The following is a 23,512-nucleotide window of genomic DNA, read 5'->3' on the forward strand; positions in this document are numbered from 1 at the left end:
ACTGTACCCAAATGCCGCAAGGCTAATTTCGTCTCTGTTTACTGTGCTCTTCGAGCACACATATTCTCAGTCCTCCTTGGTATTGTCTAAATTCAAAGGAAACGCAGATAAAAAAAAAAGCAAATAATTCCTTTTTTCTGATCTGTGTGCATGGGAGGAGAAATCTGTTTACTGACAAGTAGGCATGCCTCATAAATGTGTATTAAAAGGAAAAACAAAGCATGGAAAGCATTCGTGCAATCCTGTCTATTACATTTCTCAATGCATTTGTTTATTTTGGAGCATTATTAAGCGAAAACAAGAGTTCAAGCTGACACTCAATATTAAGTCATGCAAAACACAGGAAATAAAAGCTTTGGATGTCCATCAATTCATATACAACTTGATTCGCACCTGACTGTGGTTTCTGCATGGCTTGAGATGACTGAGCCAAATTCTGAAACCAATTTTTTTTTTCAAAATGTCAAACGATCTAAAATCACCCGCATCCTGAACAACGTGCACAGTTTTAAGTGGACTGAAAATTCTCCAGCTGATAGCAGTGACAGTACGGTTAATATAATGCTTATAAAGATGATATTCAAGATTTAGCCTGTTTTCTGTGTGTTTTTATAAAGATGGTAGATATTACATATATTTCAATTTGAGTTGGTTTGGCTGCTTGTGGCACCCGTACACAGCTTCACACATTTTAGCTGTAGTCTTTTTTTTTTTCTTTGCACATCGCACTTGTAAACTTGCTGACTGTCACAGACTTAATGTGTATTGTATTAAATCTTGCAATTCATGATATACTGCCTGCAGTTTAAGCACCACAAAGACCCTGTGAAACACATAGTATCAATAAAGTACAACAAGTACCTTTTCCTCATCATCCACACTGAAAGTCACTTCCCCCTCAATGGTATTTCTTCAGAAAGCACTCCCAACAATCTAATATCTGACTGCTAGAAACATAAACTGCCAGCCATGCGAAGCATCTGCAGGCATCCCCCTTATTGCTCCAGCAATTGCAACACCCAAAGTTCAGCTGCAAGCCTACACAGCTGAAAATTAATAAACATTGGGCTTCGCTTCTGATGCACTTTTGCAGATGAAATTAAAGGTGTTGCAGACAGAAAAAGCTGCTATCAGAGATAAAACTAGAAAAATTGGAGTCACACGATTTGAAATATGCTGAGTGATGAATCATGACCTTAAAGTTTTAGAAAAAAAAAAAAAGGGGGGGGGGGGGGGTATTTTAACGGCACTAAATTAGGTGAGTTTTATTTTATGTTATTTTATTTTGAGGACTTGGGTTTATTAGGACTTGGACTGGACAAAACCAGAGACTTTTTTTAAACCTCAAGGTGGATGCTTTGCTTTTTTAAAACTGCTTTGTAAAAACGAGTTGAGAGAATTTCAAAGGAACTATCTTTATTTTCCTCAAAATACCAGACAAGAAAAGTAGTTCATCTCATATCTTTTGCACCAGTAAAGCCTGCATACTTTCTGCAGACTCATAAAAGACTTTCACAATGACTTGGGCAGGAAATGAACACGAATACTGAAAAATTTTCTCATGTCACACACGCATACGTGAAATTGCTGACGTATATTTAACGGAAGACAAAAAAATAGACCTTGTTGACTAACAGGCCGGAGGGGGCAGTTTACGCTAAAGTCCAAGACCAAAAGCATACTTTTTGAGAAGTCATTAAATTTGGCAACCAAAACAACATCCCAAGTTCAACCGTAGCACACGCCCAAGACTTCCTTCCAGCCAATCAGAGGGCTATTTTCCCGCCTCAACCCTATCATGTACTGAGAAGGCGGACAGCTCAGGCTTGTTGCTAGGGCATGTCCCTGCTCGCTTTAACTGCGCTCAGCCAATAGAGTCGGATCTTATAGTTTCCGCCGAATTATTGGTTGAGACGAATGCCAAACGTTTGCCTATACGGTTTTCCTATTGGCCAGCGCTTCCATCAGTCATTTCAGTGAGTTTTAGTTAGCTGCTGTTGATATGTAGTTTGGAGTCACCAAAGACTCAGAAGTGAACGTAGCCGCGCATACATACCGCTCTGAAACATTTTTTAACGTTTTCATTCCATTCATTTTATGACTTTATGACTAAGTAATTTCTATTTTTTTAAATAACGAGACAACAACAAGATGGAGCTTAATTCCTTGTTAATTCTGCTGGAAGCTGCAGAGTACTTGGAAAGAAGAGACAGAGGTATTTCAAGCTAAACAGACAAGTTGTCAGCATTTCTAAGCCAGTAATTATGTCGTAAATGGGGATTGGGACGGCAACTAACTTCATTTTTTTTAAATAATTTGTTACGTTTTGACGTGCACTGCCATAGTGCAGGTATGATGTCACTTTACAGACAATGGGACATAGACCAGGCGATGGGTGCAAGCTGCACTCTGGGAGTCTGTATGCTAGACAGTGATAGGTGTAAATGTTTAATTTATAGTGTGTCATTTTTTATAAAATATGTTAGTATCATTTCCGAATGTGTGTTGTTGCAATCGAGTGTTTTTCCTTTGGATTTGGATGTAAGAAAATGAGTAAACAAGCCTGACATTGAAAATATAGGACAGAAATCGTTATGCAGCGGTGGCTATATCATAATATAGACCTCGGTGCTAAAAAAGAAAGAAAAAAGACTGCACTTTAATCGATCTTATTAATGATTTATTACGTGTTGTTCCTCTTTAATTGAGTCCCCGGTTGATATTTCACGTCTCAACTATTTCTCCAAAATGACTCACTGTCATCTATTATTATTAGGATGATTGTAATTGTTTTTGTTTATTTGCTTTGCCGTCCTTGCAGACCAAGCTTAAATGTAACACTCATTTTGCTTTCTGTGTTTACAGAAGCAGAGCACGGGTATGCCTCGGTTTTACCGTACAGCGCCGAGTTTTCCCGAAAGAAAACGAAAGCCTCGCCAATTTCCAAAAAAACTCAGAATAATAGGTAAATATAATCCTTTCTCCCTTCCCCCCAGCTTTATTTCTGACTTCATGCCAGCTTATAAAAACACACACTCACTCTCTCTCTCTCACACACACACGCTGTCTCACTCTCCTGTCTGCTGCCTGGGCTGGGCTCTCTGTTTTGGGCTCTCCAGTAAACAGTGCCACGCGTACACTGTCAAGCCTGCTGCTCTCACTGTTCTGTTTCACTCACACCTATCTCTGAGAGGAGAGAAAACACCGCATACGCCCGTAACCTTTCGTTTCTGCACCTTGTCTCACACAGTTGCATCCAACCTCTGGAACTGTGTGAAGCTTTTAAACAAATGTGTGTATGTGTTTGTCTTTTTTTTATGTGGTTGTTGCGTTTAAGCTTTCGTGCTTCTGATGGAAGTAAATTGATATTTGGAAAGGAAAGGGAACCTCAGCCCAGCACACCCAGAGTTCATTACTCGTGTTGTCTGGAGGATTGAGTTGCTCCCACCGAGTTTAACCCCTTTATTGTGCAGCTGTGTAAGAAGTTAAAGCGAAATATATTACATAAGTGCAGGGCATAGCTTTCAGTTTCGGTTTGTCTGCTTCTTCTTCTCAGACCAGTGCCATTGGCAGATTAAAGGTCATTTAAAAACAATCATGGCAATTAATGTGTGGCTGTGTAATGTGTGACCTATGAAGTTAAAACACCCGTGCAGGCTTATGTTTGCTTTCTAAAAGCAAAAATAAAACCATCCAAACTTTCAACTAAAAGTAGGCCATGTGACAAAGAAAAGCAGGAAATCCTCACATTTCAGAGGCTGGATCCATTTAGTGTTCAGCTTTTTTTCCCCATCCCCACCAGGCATGGAGAAACTTGCTTTCTAGGCTACATGCAAATTTGGTTGCCCTTCGGTCTCATTTACAGTAAACAGGCTATTGTTGAAATGATTGTGTCAATCTAGTTCCGTTCCTTAGAAGATTAACACATTACGATCTGATTTAATAAAGTGAAAGATAAAAAAAGAAGGGAAAAAAGCATTGGCTAATAATAGTTTAGGGAAGCAAAGTGTGGAAATGGCTCGGCAGTGAGTCTGATGGTTACGACAGTACACGTAGATGTACGCTAGAAAGTAGTGTCATTACGAAGGGTGACACAGAGCATCGGAATCAGCAAATAAGGTGGCGATTGCTGACGCCAGTTGCTGTTTTTTGTCCTCCGTGTCACGCCAGTTTTGTGTCAGGTGACTGCTGAAAAGATAGCTCTGTAGATAAACCCCTTAAGATGAAGAGCGAAAAGGCTTCAAATAATTGCAGATGATACTTGATTTAACTGGCACAGAAATGAATAAAACAGCATTAAATAAACAAAATAACAAAAGTGTTTTTGCACGCATTTCTGACATGGGTATCAGACTTTTAGTGTGGCTCCATTCCCATTGTCTCTGTTAACTTCCACTCCTGTTTACAACGTGTGGGTGTTCTGATATGAAAGTGATACTTGCACTCGTTTGGCAGAAATGTGAAAGCAGCACCTTCCACATTCCTCTAATCCACAAGTTAACGTGCATTATATTTTGTGTACACCCGTGTGATCGAGTGAAGGGGTGTGGTGTGGATGTGGCAGGTGGGTGCGGCGCCTGAATAAGGCGGGCATCTACGCAAGCATATATGACAAACACCAGACCACTCGCTGGGCTTCATGCAGCCAGGCCTGCGTTTCCATACAGAGCTTGGGGCACATCCCCCACCCCCGTTACGCCGTTTCCCTTTTTACACTCGCCCTCAGCTTCTTTTTTTTTTCTTTAAGTGTAGACAGGAGCTGATGCAGGCTCCTAGTTATAAAATCAGAACAAAGCAGTAATGTTTAATGTTACATCTGCAACCTAACACGGATAATGTGTGTTAAAGCGTTTACTTAAAGGCTGTTATGGCCTGTAAATGGCCTGTATTTGTATAGCGCTTTTCTAGTCCCTAAGGACCCCAAAGCGCTTTACACAACCTGTCATCCACCCATTCACACACACACTGGTGATGGCAAGCTACAATGTAGCCACAGCCACCCTGGGGCGCACTGACAGAGGCGAGGCTGCCGGACACTGGCGCCACCGGGCCCTCTGACCACCACCAGTAGGCAACGGGTGAAGTGTCTTGCCCAAGGACACAACGACTGAGACTGTCCAAGCCGGGGCTCGAACCGGCAACCTTCCGATTACAAGGCGAACTCCCAACTCTTGAGCCACGATCGCCCCATATTACCCTGCTTCATCGCTCTGTCACACCATATGTGAAAATTTAGGTCAGCTGACTTCGTTTTCCTCCTCTAATTCCTTGATTTGAATGTAGGAAAACTTTTTGAGTCCTCCCAGCTTGCCTTTTGGCCATTTGTAGCTCATAAAAAAGTGATAAAAGGCTTATTTTAAATGCCTCTGATTGTTAGAGGATGATTTTATGACATGTAAAAGTCCTCCTCATGCCATCCTGTGGTTTTACATAACATGTAAAGGTGTGGGCTAACCTGCTGTAGTTACAGGTCTGTGAACATTCTCTTCCTCGGAATGATTTCCTGGTCGTGCCCTGTGCTTTGACTGGGACATTTCCCTGATTTGTGCAGGTTTGAATAGCACAACTTCCTCCACGATGGCTCTTTGTCGGCTTCTAAGATCAGCCGCCCAACATCCTGTGTTGTCTTTCGGGATGATTTTGTGCAGACGCCACATTATAGCAGTCGCACGGTCAGCCGTAACCCGTTTTGGTGCGCAGGACGGCGTTGTGGCACACAGCTGTGGGAACCAGTGCTTCGCGAGCACAAGGGCGCCTCAAACAGTGGAAAATGTGAAAAGGCTTGTTGTCAGTCTGTCCCTTTTGTTGTTGCTGTTTTTGTTTTTATTGCCGTGGTATCCATGACGGTCTCATGAACAGAGGGCCTGTTTCAGATGGACCGCAGTGCCCTCGCCGCTTCTGGCTGCGTGTCATAATAGGGGTTCTCCTCGGAATAGCCCACACACTGATGAATTCTGTGGCGTCCGGGCCTCCAGACGTCTGAGAGTGTTTTCATCCCGTGTCCACGCTGAGCAGCCGCGGCGGGGGCAGTGGTGCGTGGATGCTGTTTGTATATGTGTAGAGGGGGGCAGGCAGGCTGTGTCACAGATACAGCTCTCTCTCTCAGGGCCATTTTTGCCCTCGTGTGCGTGCTCTCTGACAGATGTCCCACAGAAATGGGAAAAGATTTTAGAAGTCGTTTATCATACATTTCCCAGTCTTTGCATGTCTGTGCCCTTGATCCACCTGACTGGTATCCATAGACAACAAATTTGTCCTGTTTTAAGCATTAAAATACTGCATTTATTTCTTATAGTACAGCAGCATTCAAATGCTTAAGGCCTACAGCCACTGGAAGGCAGAAGAGCAAGAACATAGAGATGAATCTAGGCTTCTCTTTGATCTCTTGACACACATTTTTCTGATTGTTTCTCAGATCTGTTACTTAACATATTTGCCCAAATTGCTTTCATCTGCCTTGCTCTCTGATCAAAACGTGTACTAACTAAGCCTCTCACTATTATACAGAATCTGATGTCATGTCAGATGATTTTTTTGTAGTATTTTAGTAGTAGTAGTGTAGTATTCCTGCCCTGACAGTCATCTTTGTCATTTCAGATCATCGCACAATGAGCTGGAGAAACACAGGTAAGATGACATCTGACCCCCCTCGACCTTGCCCGTGTTTGATTGTGTGTTGAGTGCGTGTGTCTTTTAGTTCCTGACATAGGTAGTAATTGAAGAGCTTCATGGGGGCTTTCAGGTATTTTCTCCAAATCAGAAACACTAGTACGACAGATCAGATCAGAGGTCGTCTTCAAAGAGCCAAAGATTTAATCTGTTAATTCTTGTGCCTGAAAAACAGATAATAACCTGATTTCAAAGAGCACCTTCACGCTGTCTCCGTTTCACGGATGAAACTCGTGTCCTTGTAAGGAAGAATCTTGGGTTATAATCCTGCCCAGACTGACACTTTGAAAAGAAAAGCAGTAAATCTGGACTTCACCTATCATTCAGCACTGAAATTGGGCTTTTTCTCCTTCCTGGAGGCACAGAATCGCAGCTCATGGTTTGCTTGTGTGTGTGGGGTTTGTGTTTTTTTACTTCACAGCTTTAGAGTTTCTTGTCAGGAAGCAAACGTCTCTTTGATATCAAAAAGGCCTTGCTGCTTCAGAGTAGATTCTTTAAAAATTGCCTTGCAGACAGGAATAAGAAAACAGCTGATGTGACTATCAGCATGTGAGCAGTGGCTGAAAAGGGTGTGTGAGTGTTTGCGTGTGTGAGCGAGCATGACACATGCTGTCACCCACGATGAAGGCCAGTCACATGGCCGGGAGTGAGTAATGGATGTGCGTGGCAGAGGGAAAAACAAGCCCGGACATATTCCTCCCTGACCTGCGAGGCACAGGAAGGCCCCGGCTGATTACACTGCAGGTGTTGAGACACAGGAGTTACCTCATGTCCGACGATGGGTGTGGCTGGTTACCAAGCGCCTGTGACGTCCAGTCAAACTGACAAAAGTGGGTGCCAGTAAAGGGTTTACTCACTTCCTTTGTCATCACCGCAGCCACGAGTTTCTGAAAAAGCGGAGTTTTCATGACAGACATGTCACTGATTCCATGATGGAAGGAAAAGAAGAAGAAGCCCTTTGAAGAATAAAGTTGCGTTCAAACACGCCGTCACATTGCATCATCACCTGTGACAAGCGAGGAGTTATTCTGTATAATTTCATGCCTTGTGTTTTTTCCTGTTTTTGCATTCACCATGCCCGTTTGTGTGGAAACATCTCCACCCTCTTATTTGAAATGACAGGGCTGCATGGTCACAAGGTTTTGCCACGTGGTCCACCCTGAGTCAAACCCCCGTCTGAAAGCGTGGCCACAAATTACATGGTCAGCCACTATACAGGTGTTAACAAGGCTCAGACTCTGCCTTTTGGCACAGCCATGTCTGTTGTACTAGCGACCGTCGTGTGACTAATACGCAACATTGAAACTACTAATAGTTTTTTATAACTGACAAAAAAAGAGACTTCTGAGCTTCTAAAATGAGGCAATTTTTGCTCAAGTACCTTTTGATTTTCTTTTTAAAGCTAATGGCGGCACAAAATGAGCAACTTGAAGAATGTTTTCCTCAAACTTGTAAACGGACATTTGCGTATGACTATCAAGAATCTGGCATGCCACTTGACCATGTTATCAATCGTGATCAGGCTTTTGTTGCAGTCACACGGAAAGTCTATATCTGATAACCAGTAGCTATCATCCAATGAAGATTTAGCATTTTACATTGTTCATGCGCAAATTTATTTTTGAATTTTTAAGACTTCCTCTTCCACACCGACAGATGGACTAAGACGCCTTATCCTAGATATATGAAGCCTTGAATATTCAGCTGCTGGCCTCAGAGTCAGATTACCTAGTATATGAAACTTGCAATGAACCTTTCTGACGAGCTTCTCACATTTGATTTGTAGCTTAAAGATATAAAGAGAAGAGCTTTAACAGACATGCTCAACAAAAGAATTTTTAACTTCTGATTCATAAGAAAACCAAAAGTCTTTAGGTGTCCTGTTCAACCAGTTTAATGAATGTATGACCAGTTCAGGGGTATCTGCTTAAAGCATCAGCCCTGTTTGATCTGCAGTATCGCCTCAGAAATCTGTACCTCCCACACGCCCTTGGACGCGACTCCAGGGAGGTGGCTGCTGTTTGAGCCCTGACTCACTGTCTTTGTTTCTTCGTGTGTTGTTTTTGTTTCCCCCGCTGCTGCACAGAGCAATCCTTGTACTATACATTCACGAGGTAGATAAGGTGGCGGATGAACGTCTCCTTAGAGGCCGAAAGGCATCGCATGTAATAGTACCAAAATCACGTTTTCTTGCATGAGAATGTCCTCTAACCAGATTTTATTAAATAAGGGAACACTTTAGTATGCAGTTTTTAACTTTGAGCAGTTGACAAAAAAATATGAAATTATTTTGTTTCATTAACAACAGATGTTAAAATAAAGGAGATAAAACTGGAAAATGTTGATTGAAATTGGGAAAGACCTGATGTCAAACAAGTTTGGAAGGTGGTTTTCATCTTTTAAGATTTTTTTTGTTTGGTTATTACTTTTTTATTGTTTTTTATTTATTTATTGATTACTTTAAAATTATTTTTTAGAACTGTTTGTCAACAAAGATACCAAACTTTCCACATGCAGCCAAGACTGAAACGGTGTGGCTAATCGGTACATTTGCTGAATAATCAGCTAAATGATTAATCAACTATTCATTGCTGCTGTTATATGAAGCTGATTAAGTTGGAACTTTTTGGCTCTCTGGGTACCGTTCGCTGACCTCGTGCATGCTAGGTGTCTCTGGCAGCTGCTCCGGAGACACCCTGCATATATTTGTGTCCCATTATCAGAGTCAGTCAGCTGCTTCGTGGATGTGGAGTCCCACAGAGTCGGCTGTCCTGACACTTATCTGCTGCAGCCTGATTTTTAGCTGTGACAGCTCTCTATAGACCATCTCTTGAATGACTGTGCTGCTTTTTGTTTTTTTTTTCCTTCCCTCGTCAGACCTGCAGAGCATCAGCTCAGAGTCTATGTGAAACTTAAGTGCAGTGTGTTTGTTCTCCACGAGCATTGCTTCCTTCCCATTTCTGACTTTAACCGCTTTTGATCACGCTTATGACAGCTCAAGTTTCCTTTTCAAGCAACGCCAAGAAATTACGAAACTAGATGTTTTACTTTCCCACATATCACCTGTTTACAGGAAGCCCAAGTCCAGTCTGCATAATCTAAGCTGTCTGGTATGTTTGCCATGCCTGCCTCGATCGAAAAAGAAAAGAGAAATATTTAGAGTTCTATTTTTATCCCCACCCATTTTGGCTCTCAGGTGCTCTTGGTTTCAGTTTTTCGAGATCGTAGCGAAGCTCACGAGTTTGCAGGCTGATTTCGACAAACAGTATCCTCTTACACTACGCTCTGTATCACACTGCAGACAATGTGCAGCAACTGTGGAGCACCCATTGAACTCGGCTTTAAATTTACATGCACTTCATGGACACGGGAGCAAGCCCTCCATTTGTCATGGTCTAGTCTTCTCTCTAATTAAATTTACTCTCCATGTTTCTTCTACTCCCAGCTGTGAATGAATCACTTTTTTTTGGCAGTGAGCAGGTCCTTTTTACCTCGAGTGAAGCACACTTATGTGTGTCTATGCCGGCCGGGCAGCACCTCTTTGAGTTACGGCAGCGTGCTGGTGGGAGGGATGCCCATCCACGGCCCTGTTACTTCACCTCCTTGACATCTTTTCTTTGCCCCACCCCCACTTTCCAGAGTCCACATCTGTCTTTTCTGTTATCTGTCTTTTTTTCCCTCTTCCTTCTCCTTATTCTCGCTCTCCTTTTCGGCCCTACTAAAAGCCCCTGAGTCAGCAGAAACTTGAGGCAGCGAGGAAGAGAAGGAGGGGCAGGGCTCTCTTCCTTCTCACTCTTTTTTTCTTAGTGACAAAACTCATCTGTTCCCATTTCTCCTGTTTTGAGGTATAAATCCTTGTCGTGTCTTCGATTTTATACCTATGTTTATCCTGTAAATGTGCAACGCTGCTTTTAAGGGCTGCTGTATATCCTGCTTGTTTTGCTTATTTTTTATTTTGAAGTTAAATGTCATGTTTGCCTCTCAGGGGCTGCTACGTAATTAAAGTTTGGAAAGTTTTCATTTTTTCCTTCCAGTTTTGGTTTTGGTGTGACGTCCTCACATGTGACTGCATGTGCACTTTAGTTCCCTGCTGTCACAATGCCAGTTAAATTCCCCTTTTTGTTGGCATCATGGAGGAATCATTGTAGTTAATGATGTCTAATTACAGAACCTGTAGAGCAAGGATGTTGTTATTTGTCATGAGATTGAATCAGCCAGTGCTGAAAGAGTCAACTACATATAGTCGACTATATGGATAACTAAGTTTTTCTTTTATTATCTGGAATAGTTTAAAGGCCGGAAATTATTTTTCCATTATTGTAGTTGATGGTTTTGATTTTAAAATTGTGTAAAAAATTCAAGGTGACATTTTTAAAGTGACATAAAACTGAAAAGTGTAAAAAAACACACACACAAAAAAACTGTCTGCAGACGAAACAGAACAATCTGGGTTGAGTTAAAGATGCAGTGGGAATAAAAATAAAATCTAGACAAGCAAAGACTGGAGGGGGAGAAGAGGCTTAGTTTGAACTTTGACAGGCCTCATCCTGCAGTTCTCTCTCTGATCTAATGGTGCGCTCCATTTGAAGTGGGAAATCAGAAATCACGACTTCCAAGTTGGAATTGTCAACTGGGAAAGTCAGAAAAGCCCCACCAATGACATCACAATCCAAGATGTCGACAGAGCATGTAAACAGTAGTAAAAATGTAAACTGTCTGCAAGTGTCACAAACGCACTGTTAAGTGTTTGCGACACGCTCAAAAAAGCATGCACTGAGCAGTGACGGGGCTCTGTCCACCAACGTGCTACAGCAGTGTTTTTAAAAAAACAGGGATTGCATTATGTCGCTTGAGATGCATGAATGGCTCTACTTTATGTATGAGCAAAAACAAATCCAGTTTTTCCTCGCTTTTCCGACCGCTACTACGAATGCTGAAACGCAATCAACTTGGGAGTTACGCCACTCCCAGCTTCAACAGTCAGCTTAGAGGTAAAGGAATACACAACTGCTGGGGACTACTCCTCAGACGTATGTGTGTACGCTAAAAATAAGCCAGTGGCAACATTTGACTTTTTAGAGCCTAAACAAGGCGTAGGAGGTCTAGTTCTGTCTTGGATTAAAAATTCCATAGTGGATTTTTGTCTTATGGCACTAAATCCTGTTGGATGACTCAACTTAAAAAAAATCTTATATATCTGTCAACTTACAATCAAAATGTAACAAACGTAGTCCTTATTAGTTTGCGTCGTTACCTGGAAGAACATAGGTAAAGAGAGTAAAGTTTGGGTTAGCTGATGCTTTGTCCTAATACATGTGGCCATGTTGGCGTGTAAAAGAAAAGGTTTGTCCAAACGTGTGTGTGTGTGTTTACTTATCCAGGCATGGGACAGTCTGGGTTTGTAGCTGAGCTGTGTGTGACTAAAGGGTAACAAACAGGCCACAGCTGGACGTCAGCAGCAGTGCTCCCATGTGGAATTTTCTCCACCCTGAGGTCACCCAGCTTTAAGAAGTTCATCAAACCCGTTTTTTTGTAAAGCCCGTGGACGATCTGCTCTGGCGGGTGGGTGAGGCGCGGGGGGTATCTTTACACGTAATGCAAATATTTCAGGCCACCGCAGACCTACATTTACAAAAGAATGTTCTCGTTCCAGCTCAGGTGTTACTGTGTTCTCCGCAGTAAACTCGGCTCGTTGGCACAAAACAGTCGGTGCTCATAAAAAAACAGCAGTGTAGGATGCACTTTAACAAGGTGTGTGAATAGCTTTGGGGTTTCCAGGATAGGAAAAAGAGAGCAATTAAAGAAAGACGCAACTAGACACAGAAGTGCGATGACTGAACCATTCATGGTTCGGCCATGGCTGAGGAGGAGGTGGAGAAGGAGGAGACAAAGACATTCTTGAGTGTTGCTGAAGGGAGGAACTTGAGGCAGTGTAGGACGTGGCTGTTATGTGTGTCAGCCAGGCACCCTGAAATTCAGGTCAGCGGAGCATACACACATACACTGGAATGCAGAGTTAAATAAGAGAAGCGGCTTATGGGGAAAGTTTGAAGATGGATGGCAGGTGGGGTCACAGAACTAGCAGGCCGAGTATTACTAGAATGCTTCGCATTCAGCGCTGTCTGCTTTTTTGGCACAAGTGAGCCCCAAGTGAATGTTTGTATGATTATGCACTGATAGGCAAGATTACAGCTGCAGGCATTCTGGTTTTGCACTTTTGTCCAGCAGTAGTTTTAAACCTTTTGGTAAGCGAGCTCTAAATCAGCTACTTGGAGAAACAACGTAAAAGTGGAAGGTAGTGGAAATCTCTTCTTTCCTCTTTTCCTGACCCCTCTGGATTTTTTCGTAGGCAGGCCCAGACCTTCATGCAGGACCCCACCCCACTGCTCTAAAACCCTCCTTCAGATGTAAACAACTCCAACTTTTACAGTCAACATGGAGCCAGGAATCCTCTCTCATGCCACTAGATTCCTGCATGTTAATCATTGACAAGGACCATTATAAAACCAGAGCGCACCATGTCAGGGGAACGTGTTTATGGTGCTTGCTGAACTTGTCTCTGCTAGTCTGTCCCAAGATTTGCGAGATGTACTTTTCATGGCACGCAGGGAAAGGCAATTAATGTCCAGGTCTGTCATCTGACGTTGGCATTGAAATGGGATGTGCAGAGAAAAAACCTTCCTCTATTTTTAAGCCTCCGCCATCTCTGTTTCGCTCGCACGCTCTCCCCTTTAAAATCTGTTTGACATCTGTTTCTCTGTTAACACCGCAGTAAGCTGGCTGTGCTGAGAAAGGGATTTTGTAATGATCCTCGCTCGCACAGGGGGGATTGTTTGAGTACACGAAAACAATCAAATGAATCTAATTACTTGGCATTCCCAAGCATGCCCCGTGGAAATTCCAGTTTGTTTTGTGGAAATTGTACTACAGTGAGTGAGCAACACACTGCTTCTACTCTTTCCTGTTGTTTAATCACCAGAAAAGCATGCTGAGCTTTTCCTTTAGAGTAATTCACCGATAAGTGAAGTAACCTCCCTCTGCCTGCTTTGCTGCAATCGTGTGTGTGTTTTCAGGTTTCTGTTTGCTCCTCGCGTGTGAGAGCAGAGTCATGTGAGAGCGAGCTCCATGTTCCTGCCGTCAGGAGAATGTGTTTATGGGGGACTTGTATCCGTCTGTCTCACCTTACAGAGTTGTCACTGCACACAGTGGGCGTGTGGGTGTGGCGTCCCCGAGAAAACAAACATAACTCGTCCCAGACGACTGACATTTCATATGAGCGAGATAAAGACTTCTTGTGTCTCCCTGCGCCTCGGTGCGTGCCTTTCTTCTCACTGGCGTGGGCAGCGTGGTGAACCACTCTGTCAGTTTCACATGAGCGTGTCTTATTTTTCTGCCGTCTTGTTTTCCGTGAGATCGCTGTTAAATGGGAACGCTTACGGGGCTGACCTGCAGGGTGACAGTGAGACTAATAAAGGCTGGGTGTGTCTTGTGTTTCTGTCGGCAGGCCACTGGGCAGGGTCTCAACTTCCCTGCTCTCTCACTCCTGAAGATATATTCAGCCTGATATAAACCTGTAGCAGAAATTGCCATGTTTATAGCTAACAACAAAAAATAGTTTTGGTTTCTATGGCTGCATGGATGGTAACTGTACAGGTAGTACATTTTTTATGCAATAAAAAGGGGCGTGGTCGTTTTCAATGTCAAGTTTATGGTGACTAGGCTGTTCATGCTTGGCTGCAAATTCGCTCTCGACCGTGTTTATGGTGCTGTTTTCTGACTAATAACAAGCTCTGCTGTGGTTAATTGTACTTACTACCGGGTTTCAGAGTCTGTGTGATACTTAGCACTTCTGGATCTGGGGGAAAAAACACAAACAACCAAAAGGTTAAAAGTGGCTTTAAAATGTGACTTGAATGTATGACATCACGGTGCCTGTGTCCATCTTTTATATGCAGTCTGCGGTTATGTCATATAATCAAACAAGCAGTCAGAGAGTCACATGGGTTTAAAGCAAACCTTCAGGTTAAAGAAACTTATTTAAAAACAAATGTAATCACACGATAACCCAAACTAACTACTGCAGGTTATTTGGAGGTAAAACCTGAAGTGGACAAGTACAAAATATCAGTAGGAAGTCCACAAGCATGTGCATGTACAGCTATGGTAAAATAAATGGTCTTAGCCTTGTTTTTTAAGCTTTGCTGTAAGAATAACGAATAAAACTATAAGAATAACAATTCCTCAAGAACACAGTTTTTGTATCCTCTCATATGCGTCTTGAGATTGAATGACTGCAGTTCTGTGCCTGCTTAAAGCTGAGCTGATCAGAAACTCTTCTTCATCTTGATGTCTTGTGGGCTCAGCTCAAAAGGAAAATAAACAAACAGGCATAGTTGTTGCATTTTCTGCTTCTGGGTACTGGGGCAGCTCTAGCACTGAGAGCTAGCATTGTATCATGGCTTCTGATGACCTTTGACCTCTGTTTAGTAGGCCTGGCCCTGTGCCAGACAATCCACTCAGCCCTGTGCATATGGGTGGAGGAATGTGCTGGGCTGCAGTGAGCTCATTAAACAGTACAGTGAGCGAGGGGTGAAGGTCTGTTGTTTGCACTAGCTCGCCTTCTCAGGCCCTTTGTGTGCCGATGGAGCCTCCTGAGGGACACTGTGTCCACCAGGAAAGTGTGTGTGTGCGAAAACACTGCACAAATGGTCACTGCAACCTTTTTCCTCTGGTGCACAATACATCAATACCCCTAACGTGCACACCCAGCCTGCCACAGATGCACTTGAGCTGGAAAACAAGATATATTGTTTTCCTTCCAAGGCCCAGAGTGTGAGGAGGTCTGTGAGAATGGCCTGATCTGTACCCGACAACCTTGGAGCGCAAGTCAGCGGTTTGGCTTGTTCCAGTTTCAGCAGTGTGCAGCTTTCTGAGCAAAAGTTCCTTTTTTTTTTTTCACCTCCCCGGCGTAGTCTGTGCTTTGTTTTGGCTCTGAGCTGCTGATGGAGAAAAAAGATGGAGGGGGAGGGAAGGCCAGAGATCAGACACAATCATCCCGTGGTGGCAGCACATGAGAACAGTCAGGTGGTGATTTCTGGGCAGAAAACAAGTTGATCAACCAGATTCACTATTAAATCCTCAACTGCAGGCAGGAGTATGGGGCAGTCTGATTTAGCATTTTTAGCAGTTTTTATTTGCAAACTTTTATAAACAAACAAACAAAAGGAGACCTCTTGCAAATATTGATATTGTTGTATAACGAAGCTCCAATCCTTTCAAACAAAATCTGCCTCAACCCCAAATCAAAGGCTATCCTATTTTCATACCAGACAAATTGGAAAATTTGCAGTGATTCACAACCATGTGGCCCGGTGATGGGGGCAGTCTGCTTCCCATCATTAACATAGCATATGCGTTCACCTCGTGCAATGCTTTGCACAGCGGTTTTAGGCAATCTGATAAACACTGCGTGACCGGGGCTTTTTTAAGTAATAACAAACCTGTGTGAGAGGGGGTCCTAAACCCCGCTCCGAATCAGCTGTGTGCTCCTGAAGAAAAATTTCTCGTGGCGGGAGAACCCCTGCTGCTGCTGCTAATGCGAGGGAGCTTTCAGGGACACACGTGCCAGGTTTAATTCTCTTAATTATATGCAGCTAAGCGCCTGATTCTTCTCGGCCGGGGCAGAGTGCACACTTTTGTTACTGTAAGGTTAACTAGTGGGGATGGTGTGGGAAAAGCTAGGTGTTTCCCCTCATTTTAACCTTTGTGTAATGCTAGGCTAACCATATGCTGGTTTCACCTTCATAGTTAGTATTCAGATATCAGAGCAGTATCAATCTTCTCATCTGAAATAGTGAACAAGTGGGTTTTTGTTCACCAGTTTCATGAACTGAAGATCTGCTAAGATACGTTTTTTTCTTTAACCGCAGAGATCACATTTGAGAAGAATTCTTCACAGGGGGGCAACGACGAACTTTTTAGGTGCAGCCGACAGACACCGGTCTCCACCAGTCATTGCATATGAATGCAGAAAAAATAAAAACCAAAGCTTCTTAAAGACTGACCCATTATTGCTTGATAGCAGGTGTGGACTGAACCAAGATCGACTCAAATTTTGAAAGCACAACCTTTGTAAGCCAGAGAGCTTCTGGAAACAAATATTTTGTCTCTGGCCTGCAAATTCTTCTTACTCATTTTTAGCTATTAAAGTTGGGTATATATTAAAAGTGTTCTGACACTTGGATGGCAAAAGGGGAGGGGCCTCCTTGAGGTTTTCTAAACCTGTCCAGTGGGCTATATTTGAGTCTTTCCCGAGCCGATTCTGTCCCCCATCCTGGGGGAAGGCAACTAATCCGGCATAACAAAGCGAAAAAATGTTACATGTAAGACCCTTTCCAAGAAGCTGTTAGCCCACATATTTGGCGAATCAGCCAACCCTAGCAAAATAATATTTTCATTTTGGTCCCGGCAGCATTTCACTTTATTTTTTTATCTTTTTTGCAGCTGCAGAAAACATGGGTGTGGTCTTCTCCCTTTGGTGGCGAGTTTGTGCGTTTAACTCTTTGCTCATTTGTTTCTTATGTGGTCAAAGGGCACCAGGGCACACTTCTCTCTTCTGCGTGGCAGGTAAAATATGAGGCCAGGATACATGAAGGGCCTAAGGTGAATAACACTGGTGAAAAAACACGGAAAAAGAGTTTTCTTGAGGTGGGTAGTTGGGCAGAGTATTCAGGGAAACGCCTTGTTTTTGTTTTTTGTTTTTCGCTATGAGAGAGCAGTGGGGGCAGGGTGAAGTGCAAGATGGTTGCCCATTGGCTCAAGTTACCCTTTGGATGATGCGTATGGAGCGCTGCCTAGTGCAGCTGAGCACACTGCACTGAAAGGGTCCTTTTTTCAAACCAGAGAGAAAGTCATCCACATACTCGGACCCCGCTGCAGAACTCCTGCTCCTCCCTGCCTGCTTCCCCTGGCTGCAGACCAAGCGCTTCATGTGGCTCGAATGGGGTAAGCTGGAGGTGGCCCCCACCCCTGTCCTCAGAAGACACTTGTTTTCCAGTGGGATGAGGGTGTGTTAGTGTTGGCAGGGTGGAGCAGAGAGTTGAAGGGGTTCAGCGGATGGGGGGTTAGGCGGACTTGCCTCCTGGGAGAGGAGGTAATAAAAGACTGAGAGCACTTTCACATGACCCTTTCACACACCTACGTGCACCTGTAGAGAGATGACACGTTGTTTATTAAAGCCATATCTTTCTGTTTTTAAGATTATTTTCTTAATAATTGTGCAATCAAATCCATCAAAATCGATACTGTGCATGAAGTGAGACTGGTCAGATTTATTTCCCACAAGATGTCTCTGGTCGAGGTCTAAGTGAAACAGACGTGGCTACTGAGATGGTCTCATTTTGCATAAAAATGAAGGTGACGCCCTTCCTGAAAAAGAGCTGGGGAGAAAAAAAACACAGAGTGTGTAAAGATTGTGTATGATTGCACACTAACCGTGGACTCAAAGAGAGCCTCATTTCTCTGATTAGGTTTATCTAAGCTGCGGCAATGGCTGGTGGAGACCTTGTGTTGTTGGAGTTTGTTTACCATATAGTCAGAGTTCCTCAAAGGAACAGGAGAAAGGCAGTAGTGGTGGTGGTGGAGGGAAGGCTAGCTCAGAAGAATGAAACAGTTCATGGACTAGCTTGACTAATGGAGGATTCAAAGGCCTTTTTGAACAAGTCTGAATGGAGCAAAGTCAGAGAGGGGATCTTGCTGATAGGATCTTCTCTTAAATAACATACAGTATCCATAAAAAATGTAACTCTGTCTTCACTGTCTCTCATATAAACATCCAAATGACGCTGTTTACTCGAGGATCCAGGGCAGGGTTGTTGGCCTGCAGGGCTTTGGCAGGGATGCAGGGTTCACAGTTTCGCTCTGCGACCTTATCACAGCTGCCATTTTGATTGGTGACTAATTTTTTTCTCTTCTTTTGCACGTTTTCTCGGTTTTAGCGTACGGTGGGTTTGCCATTTTGCGCACACGAGGTTTGGAAAATGTCGGTCAGACAGCTGTGCTGGAAAGTATGGGGACTACTATACTATGCACAGTGATATTTAGGTCAGCGTGTAGCACACTGGCACTCTGCCCATACGCTAGTGAGTGTGTGCACATGTGTTCAGAAAATTGTGAGCAGGTTTGGGGAATGAATAATCACCTCATAAATGAAAAGTGCATACATGAAAATCCCAAAAGTGTGTGTGTGTGTGTCACATGTTAGCTTACAAGAAGAAGATGGATAAACCGTGGCTGGATTTCTAACAATCTAATCATTAACACAGTATATCTCACTATTTTTATTATAATATTTGCAGTTGCTCGTGAACTCTTGATTAGTTCACTAATCACTGTTTGACGTAGCTCGTCTCAGATCATTACGCACAGCAGTGACAGTAAATGTAAGACTATCTGTGTCAATTTTGCACAAGTACAGCACAGCCTGCGCTTTGTTGTGGATGAGGAGCTTTGAACATGACTAACCACAGATCCTCTGAACCCCTCAACCCTTTGAAAATGTCTCACGGTCAAGCCCAGAGTCAAAGTGAAACCAAGCGTGCAAAAGAGCGTCAGGCCACGATCGCGCAACATTCGCTCGCGAGAGCAGGACATGTAAAAAGGAAAAAAGAAAAATCGGTGTGTGCTTCTCATGCACACACCGATTTTTGTGTGTGCATGAGGTTTTGTGGAGGTTCTTTCTCACTTTCTGCCGGTGGATGTGTGCTGACTCACTTCTGTGTTTGCTTGTGTGCTTGCAGACGTGCCAAACTACGGCTCTACTTGGAGCAGTTGAAGAAGCTGGTGCCTTTGGGTCCAGACAGCACGAGACACACCACTCTGAGCTTGCTAAAAAGGGCCAAGATGCACATCAAGGTACTAAAATGCACAAACCTTATGAATCATTCAAGTGTTCACGTGGCACATCGCATGCTGGATTTAAGCGACGCATACATTTTAATGTTTTCACCAAGCATTTATCTGATGGAGTGTTAGGGCCACTTTAAGAAAAATATGTTGTTCTTTTTAAGATTATTGTCAAAAAGTGGAGATTGAAGTTGTCGTTTCAAGTCAAACAAACTGCCAGGGCTGCTCTGTAAAACGCCTTGTGTACATGAGTTAGTGAAACAACATCAAACATCAGCTGTCTTATTGTGTGTTGTGACACAGCATATCCATCCCCTCCGTACCGCACGAGGGTGTAACCATCGGCATCCTCTCATCTGTCCATTGTCAGCTATTTCATTTTGCATGAATCCGACCAGCTCTTTGAAATTTTTTGAGGCTTTTTCTTTCTGACCAGAAGCAGCTTTCTGCACCATCTGTTCAACATTCTTATATTTGTCACCACACTGTGTTTAAGTGCCAAAAGAGAAATCATTTCCTTGTTACTAAAACTGATTCGAGTGTAATTTCATTAACTCACAAGGCATTTTGTAGAGGGTACTCTTAAAATAACACAATGCGGCCCTAATACTCTTTCGCAGTATGATGAGTGAATTTTTTCCTTATATTTTATTTTCTGAATAAACTATTGACGCTCCTCTGTGGGGAGGACCCCCCTGGAGGGGCACCGAGCCACTGTGCATGGGTGTGAACACCCAAGAGAAGAAAAATTAAATTAAAAATTAGATCCAAGTGAGAGGACTTAACTTTTTCTTTTTTTTTTTTTGCTTTTGGAAATGGGGTCATACCAGAAGAAGCATGAGAACCTCTAGACTAAGCAAACAGAGTAATCTAAAAATCTTCTCTGTACCAGCTTCATGCTCTACTTCTCCTGTTTCCTCTAAGAAATTTTTTTCTGCACTTTAAGTGTGTCGTTGTTTTCTAATTGTTCAATCAGGATGGATCGGTGCTCAATGAAAATAAAAATCAAACAAAAAAGAAGAAGAAAAAAAAAATCTTAACACAGAGCCTTCAAAGTAAAATATGTGGGAGACTTTGTGGCTGATGTTTAGATTGTGTATTTAATATTTGGCTTTGCCAACTTTTCCTCCATGGTTCATTAAACTGTTTCACTTCACAGACACCAAGTGACGTGCTAAAAAATGCTCTGCAGCAGCAACTAGTGAGCGGAGCTTAAAAAAAGTAGCAGCAGTGCTTCTACCCGTGCTGTAGAAGACCAACCATAAGTAGACTTTAGGACACGCCGCACTGATCTTGCTGTTTACAAGCAGCAACAGTGTGGTTGGTGGAAAATCCAGACGTAGCGAGTTTTAACCCTTCATTTCCTGTTTACTAAGCATGTCCTCTCTGCTCAGACGACCTGCGCTAATTCTCGGCATTGCGACCGTTTCTTCTTACGCGAGTTCGCTTTGATTCACCACTGAAAACCTTCATATACAAATAAGGGCACAAAAAAAAAAATCGAACCCCACTCTGAGTCAAAATTTGACTTTGAGTTCAAGTTTATTTTTAGTTTCAAACCCGTGAACCTCACACAGTCATTTGGCTACTTCCCCAATAAAATGTTGAAATTCAAGGTCGTGTTGTAACTTTGACAGAGATCTGATTTAAAGCAGATAGAAGATAAATCTGGTTTCATTTTTTTTGTTAACTTGATGAGATCAAAAACAAGAACTAATATTCATGTTTCAGCTAAAGTAATACTTCACCCTGCAGCAGTGATACAATAGGAAAATACTGTGGTCGTCACACTAGGAAGAAGTGTTGTCTTTTACTGCAGAGGAAGCTTTTTTGGTCTGGATTGTGGGTTTAACCATGTGTATTATGTGGTGTGCAGTAAAGAGAAGGCAATTACTAGAACCCTGCACAGGCATGGACTGAGGTTGCAGATGAAAAAAATCCATGTCTGCAGAACAGACACCTTTAAACCAGTCTTAAGTATGCTAAGGAAGAAAATATGTATACTAGAGGTCTTCACTTCAGTTGCATACTTTAAAGGCAGAGCAAAAACGGGGAGGTGGTCCAATCCGGTGAGCATGGTCGTTAATTTTTCGGCATTTTTGTGTGTGCTTTGTGTGCAGAAGCTGGAAGAGCAGGACAGGAAGGCTTTAAATGTGAAGGAGCAGCTTCAGAGAGAGCACCGCTACCTCAAACGCCGCCTGGAGCAGCTCTCCGTGTCCGGATCTGTGGAGCGCATTCGCACCGATAGCATGGGCTCCACCATCTCCACCGACTCAGAGCAAGGTAGGCTGTCCTTAAAGAGCCAATCACACCTTTCTGGATTGCACTTAGACATGGATTGCGCGCCGTATTATTAGAGTACACTGTAAACGCTCTCCATGAGCCGGTTCTTTGTGCCTCAGATGTCTCTGTAGTGCTTAGTTTGAACTGTTGAGGTATGTTTGATATTCCTGAACGAGGTAACACACATGCAGTTGTTTGTCATTGTAAGGGATTATCTGCTGGGGCACAAAGATCTGGCTGTTTGTGCGGAGGTAATGGCTGCCTAAATCTGGGTTTAATCTCCAGGCACAGCAGGCTTCCTAATAAATATGCCCACGTACTGGTTGTGTGGAAATAAACAGTTTCTTCTCTCTTGATCAGTTTCTAGCAACACTAAAACCCCCCAAAACATTGTGTATTTTTTTCCTTCTTGTGTACAGAGGTGGACATCGAGGGCATGGAGTTCACGCCTGTTGAGGCAGACAGCGTGGACAGCATCAGCGACGGCGAGGAGGAGGACCAGTACAGCCTCCAGAGCAGCTCCAGTGACAACAGCTACACGGGCACACATTCCCACAGACTGCAGCCACACCACTGTTAGACCCATGGCGGACATCCATCTGTCGACCAGCTTCCTCACCCATCCACGCTTCCCTCACCTCATCCCCCTCCCTCCCACTCTCCCCCTTTTGTGTTCACCTACGCCGCCCACTACCTACACCACCTACACAAGACCACGATGGCAGTACCCCCGAGCCTATTCTGTCCACACTTAAGACTTGCTGACTTTTCCTCCCTTCTCTGACCACTGATCCTACCTCACCATACTGTATCCTGCCTGACCCCGCCCCCTCCTTACACACCTGCCCTTTTTACCACCCAAACAGCGCAGAGCAGAGCTTGTAGTTTTTAATCTGGGTTCTGTGGTCAGGTGCGCAGCTTTGACCTGTTAATTGGTTCGAGAAAAGTAAAAGGAGAGAGTTATTATCAGGTGGCAGTAATACCACACACAGTTTGTGATATAACAGATGAAGCAGTTTGGTTTGTTCTGCAGTATATGCAACATTGGGAACCTCGGTAGTCATTTTCATCATACAGATTCTTCCCTTTTACACAACAGGATTGTGCAGGAGGTGTCCTGTCCTTTCCTTGAAACATCTGATTGGTGAAAAATGACGAAACCTTTAGAGTTTCTCATTTGGAGGCGGTGGCAGGATGTTCTCAAACCGCTGCCACCGCCCGAGCGTACCCAGTATGGGAAGCATTTTGCTTCACTTTTCGTGCGCATCGAACAAACAAAGCACGACTCTGATACCTTCACAGTCACTGTGCACTTGCGAGAAGTTTATCCACCACATCGAACTCTCCACAAAACGGTGAATTAAGCTTGCCCTTAAATGTCCAAACTTCTTACTGACTCAACTTTGCACACATGCTGAAAATGTGTCCACAGACCACCTGAGAAGGTTCGAGAGCTGCAGCAGAGCAGGAAGAATGTAAATAGATGTACAGATACTGTAGAAACCCTCGTGTCTCCCCTCTGGTTGGGTTGCCTAACCACTACTCCACACTACTGACCACTACACTATACCACCCTATGGTGTGGATGGACTACTATGTCAAACAATGAGAAAAAAAAAGGAGTTTCCTCAAAACTAAAACTCTACTCCTTACATTT

General features: G+C 43.3%; 1 protein-coding gene across 1 annotated transcript; it reads left to right on the plus strand.

The window, feature by feature from the left end:
* The first annotated feature begins 1,975 nt into the window (after nt 1-1,975).
* On the plus strand, nt 1,976-22,592 carry mxd4 (MAX dimerization protein 4). The gene is made up of 6 exons (XM_026171190.2): nt 1,976-2,215; nt 2,866-2,965; nt 6,598-6,627; nt 19,467-19,581; nt 21,693-21,855; nt 22,275-22,592. The coding sequence occupies exons 1-6, from the start codon at nt 2,152-2,154 to the stop codon at nt 22,433-22,435; spliced, it is 633 nt and encodes a 210-aa protein (XP_026026975.1). The 5' UTR covers nt 1,976-2,151; the 3' UTR covers nt 22,436-22,592.
* The last annotated feature ends 920 nt before the right edge of the window (nt 22,593-23,512 follow it).

Source organism: Astatotilapia calliptera, chromosome 6 (assembly GCF_964374335.1).
Source record: "Astatotilapia calliptera chromosome 6, fAstCal68.1, whole genome shotgun sequence".
NCBI classification, from domain to species: domain Eukaryota; kingdom Metazoa; phylum Chordata; class Actinopteri; order Cichliformes; family Cichlidae; genus Astatotilapia; species Astatotilapia calliptera.

Bases quoted from the DNA above. Each gene is read 5' to 3' on its own strand.
- mxd4 (XM_026171190.2), top strand. From the start codon at position 2,152: ATGGAGCTTAATTCCTTGTTAATTCTGCTGGAAGCTGCAGAGTACTTG. The intron at 6,628-19,466 runs GTAAGATGACAT...GTGTGCTTGCAG, and splicing joins AATGAGCTGGAGAAACACAG to ACGTGCCAAACTACGGCTCT. The intron at 21,856-22,274 runs GTAGGCTGTCCT...TCTTGTGTACAG, and splicing joins CTCCACCGACTCAGAGCAAG to AGGTGGACATCGAGGGCATG.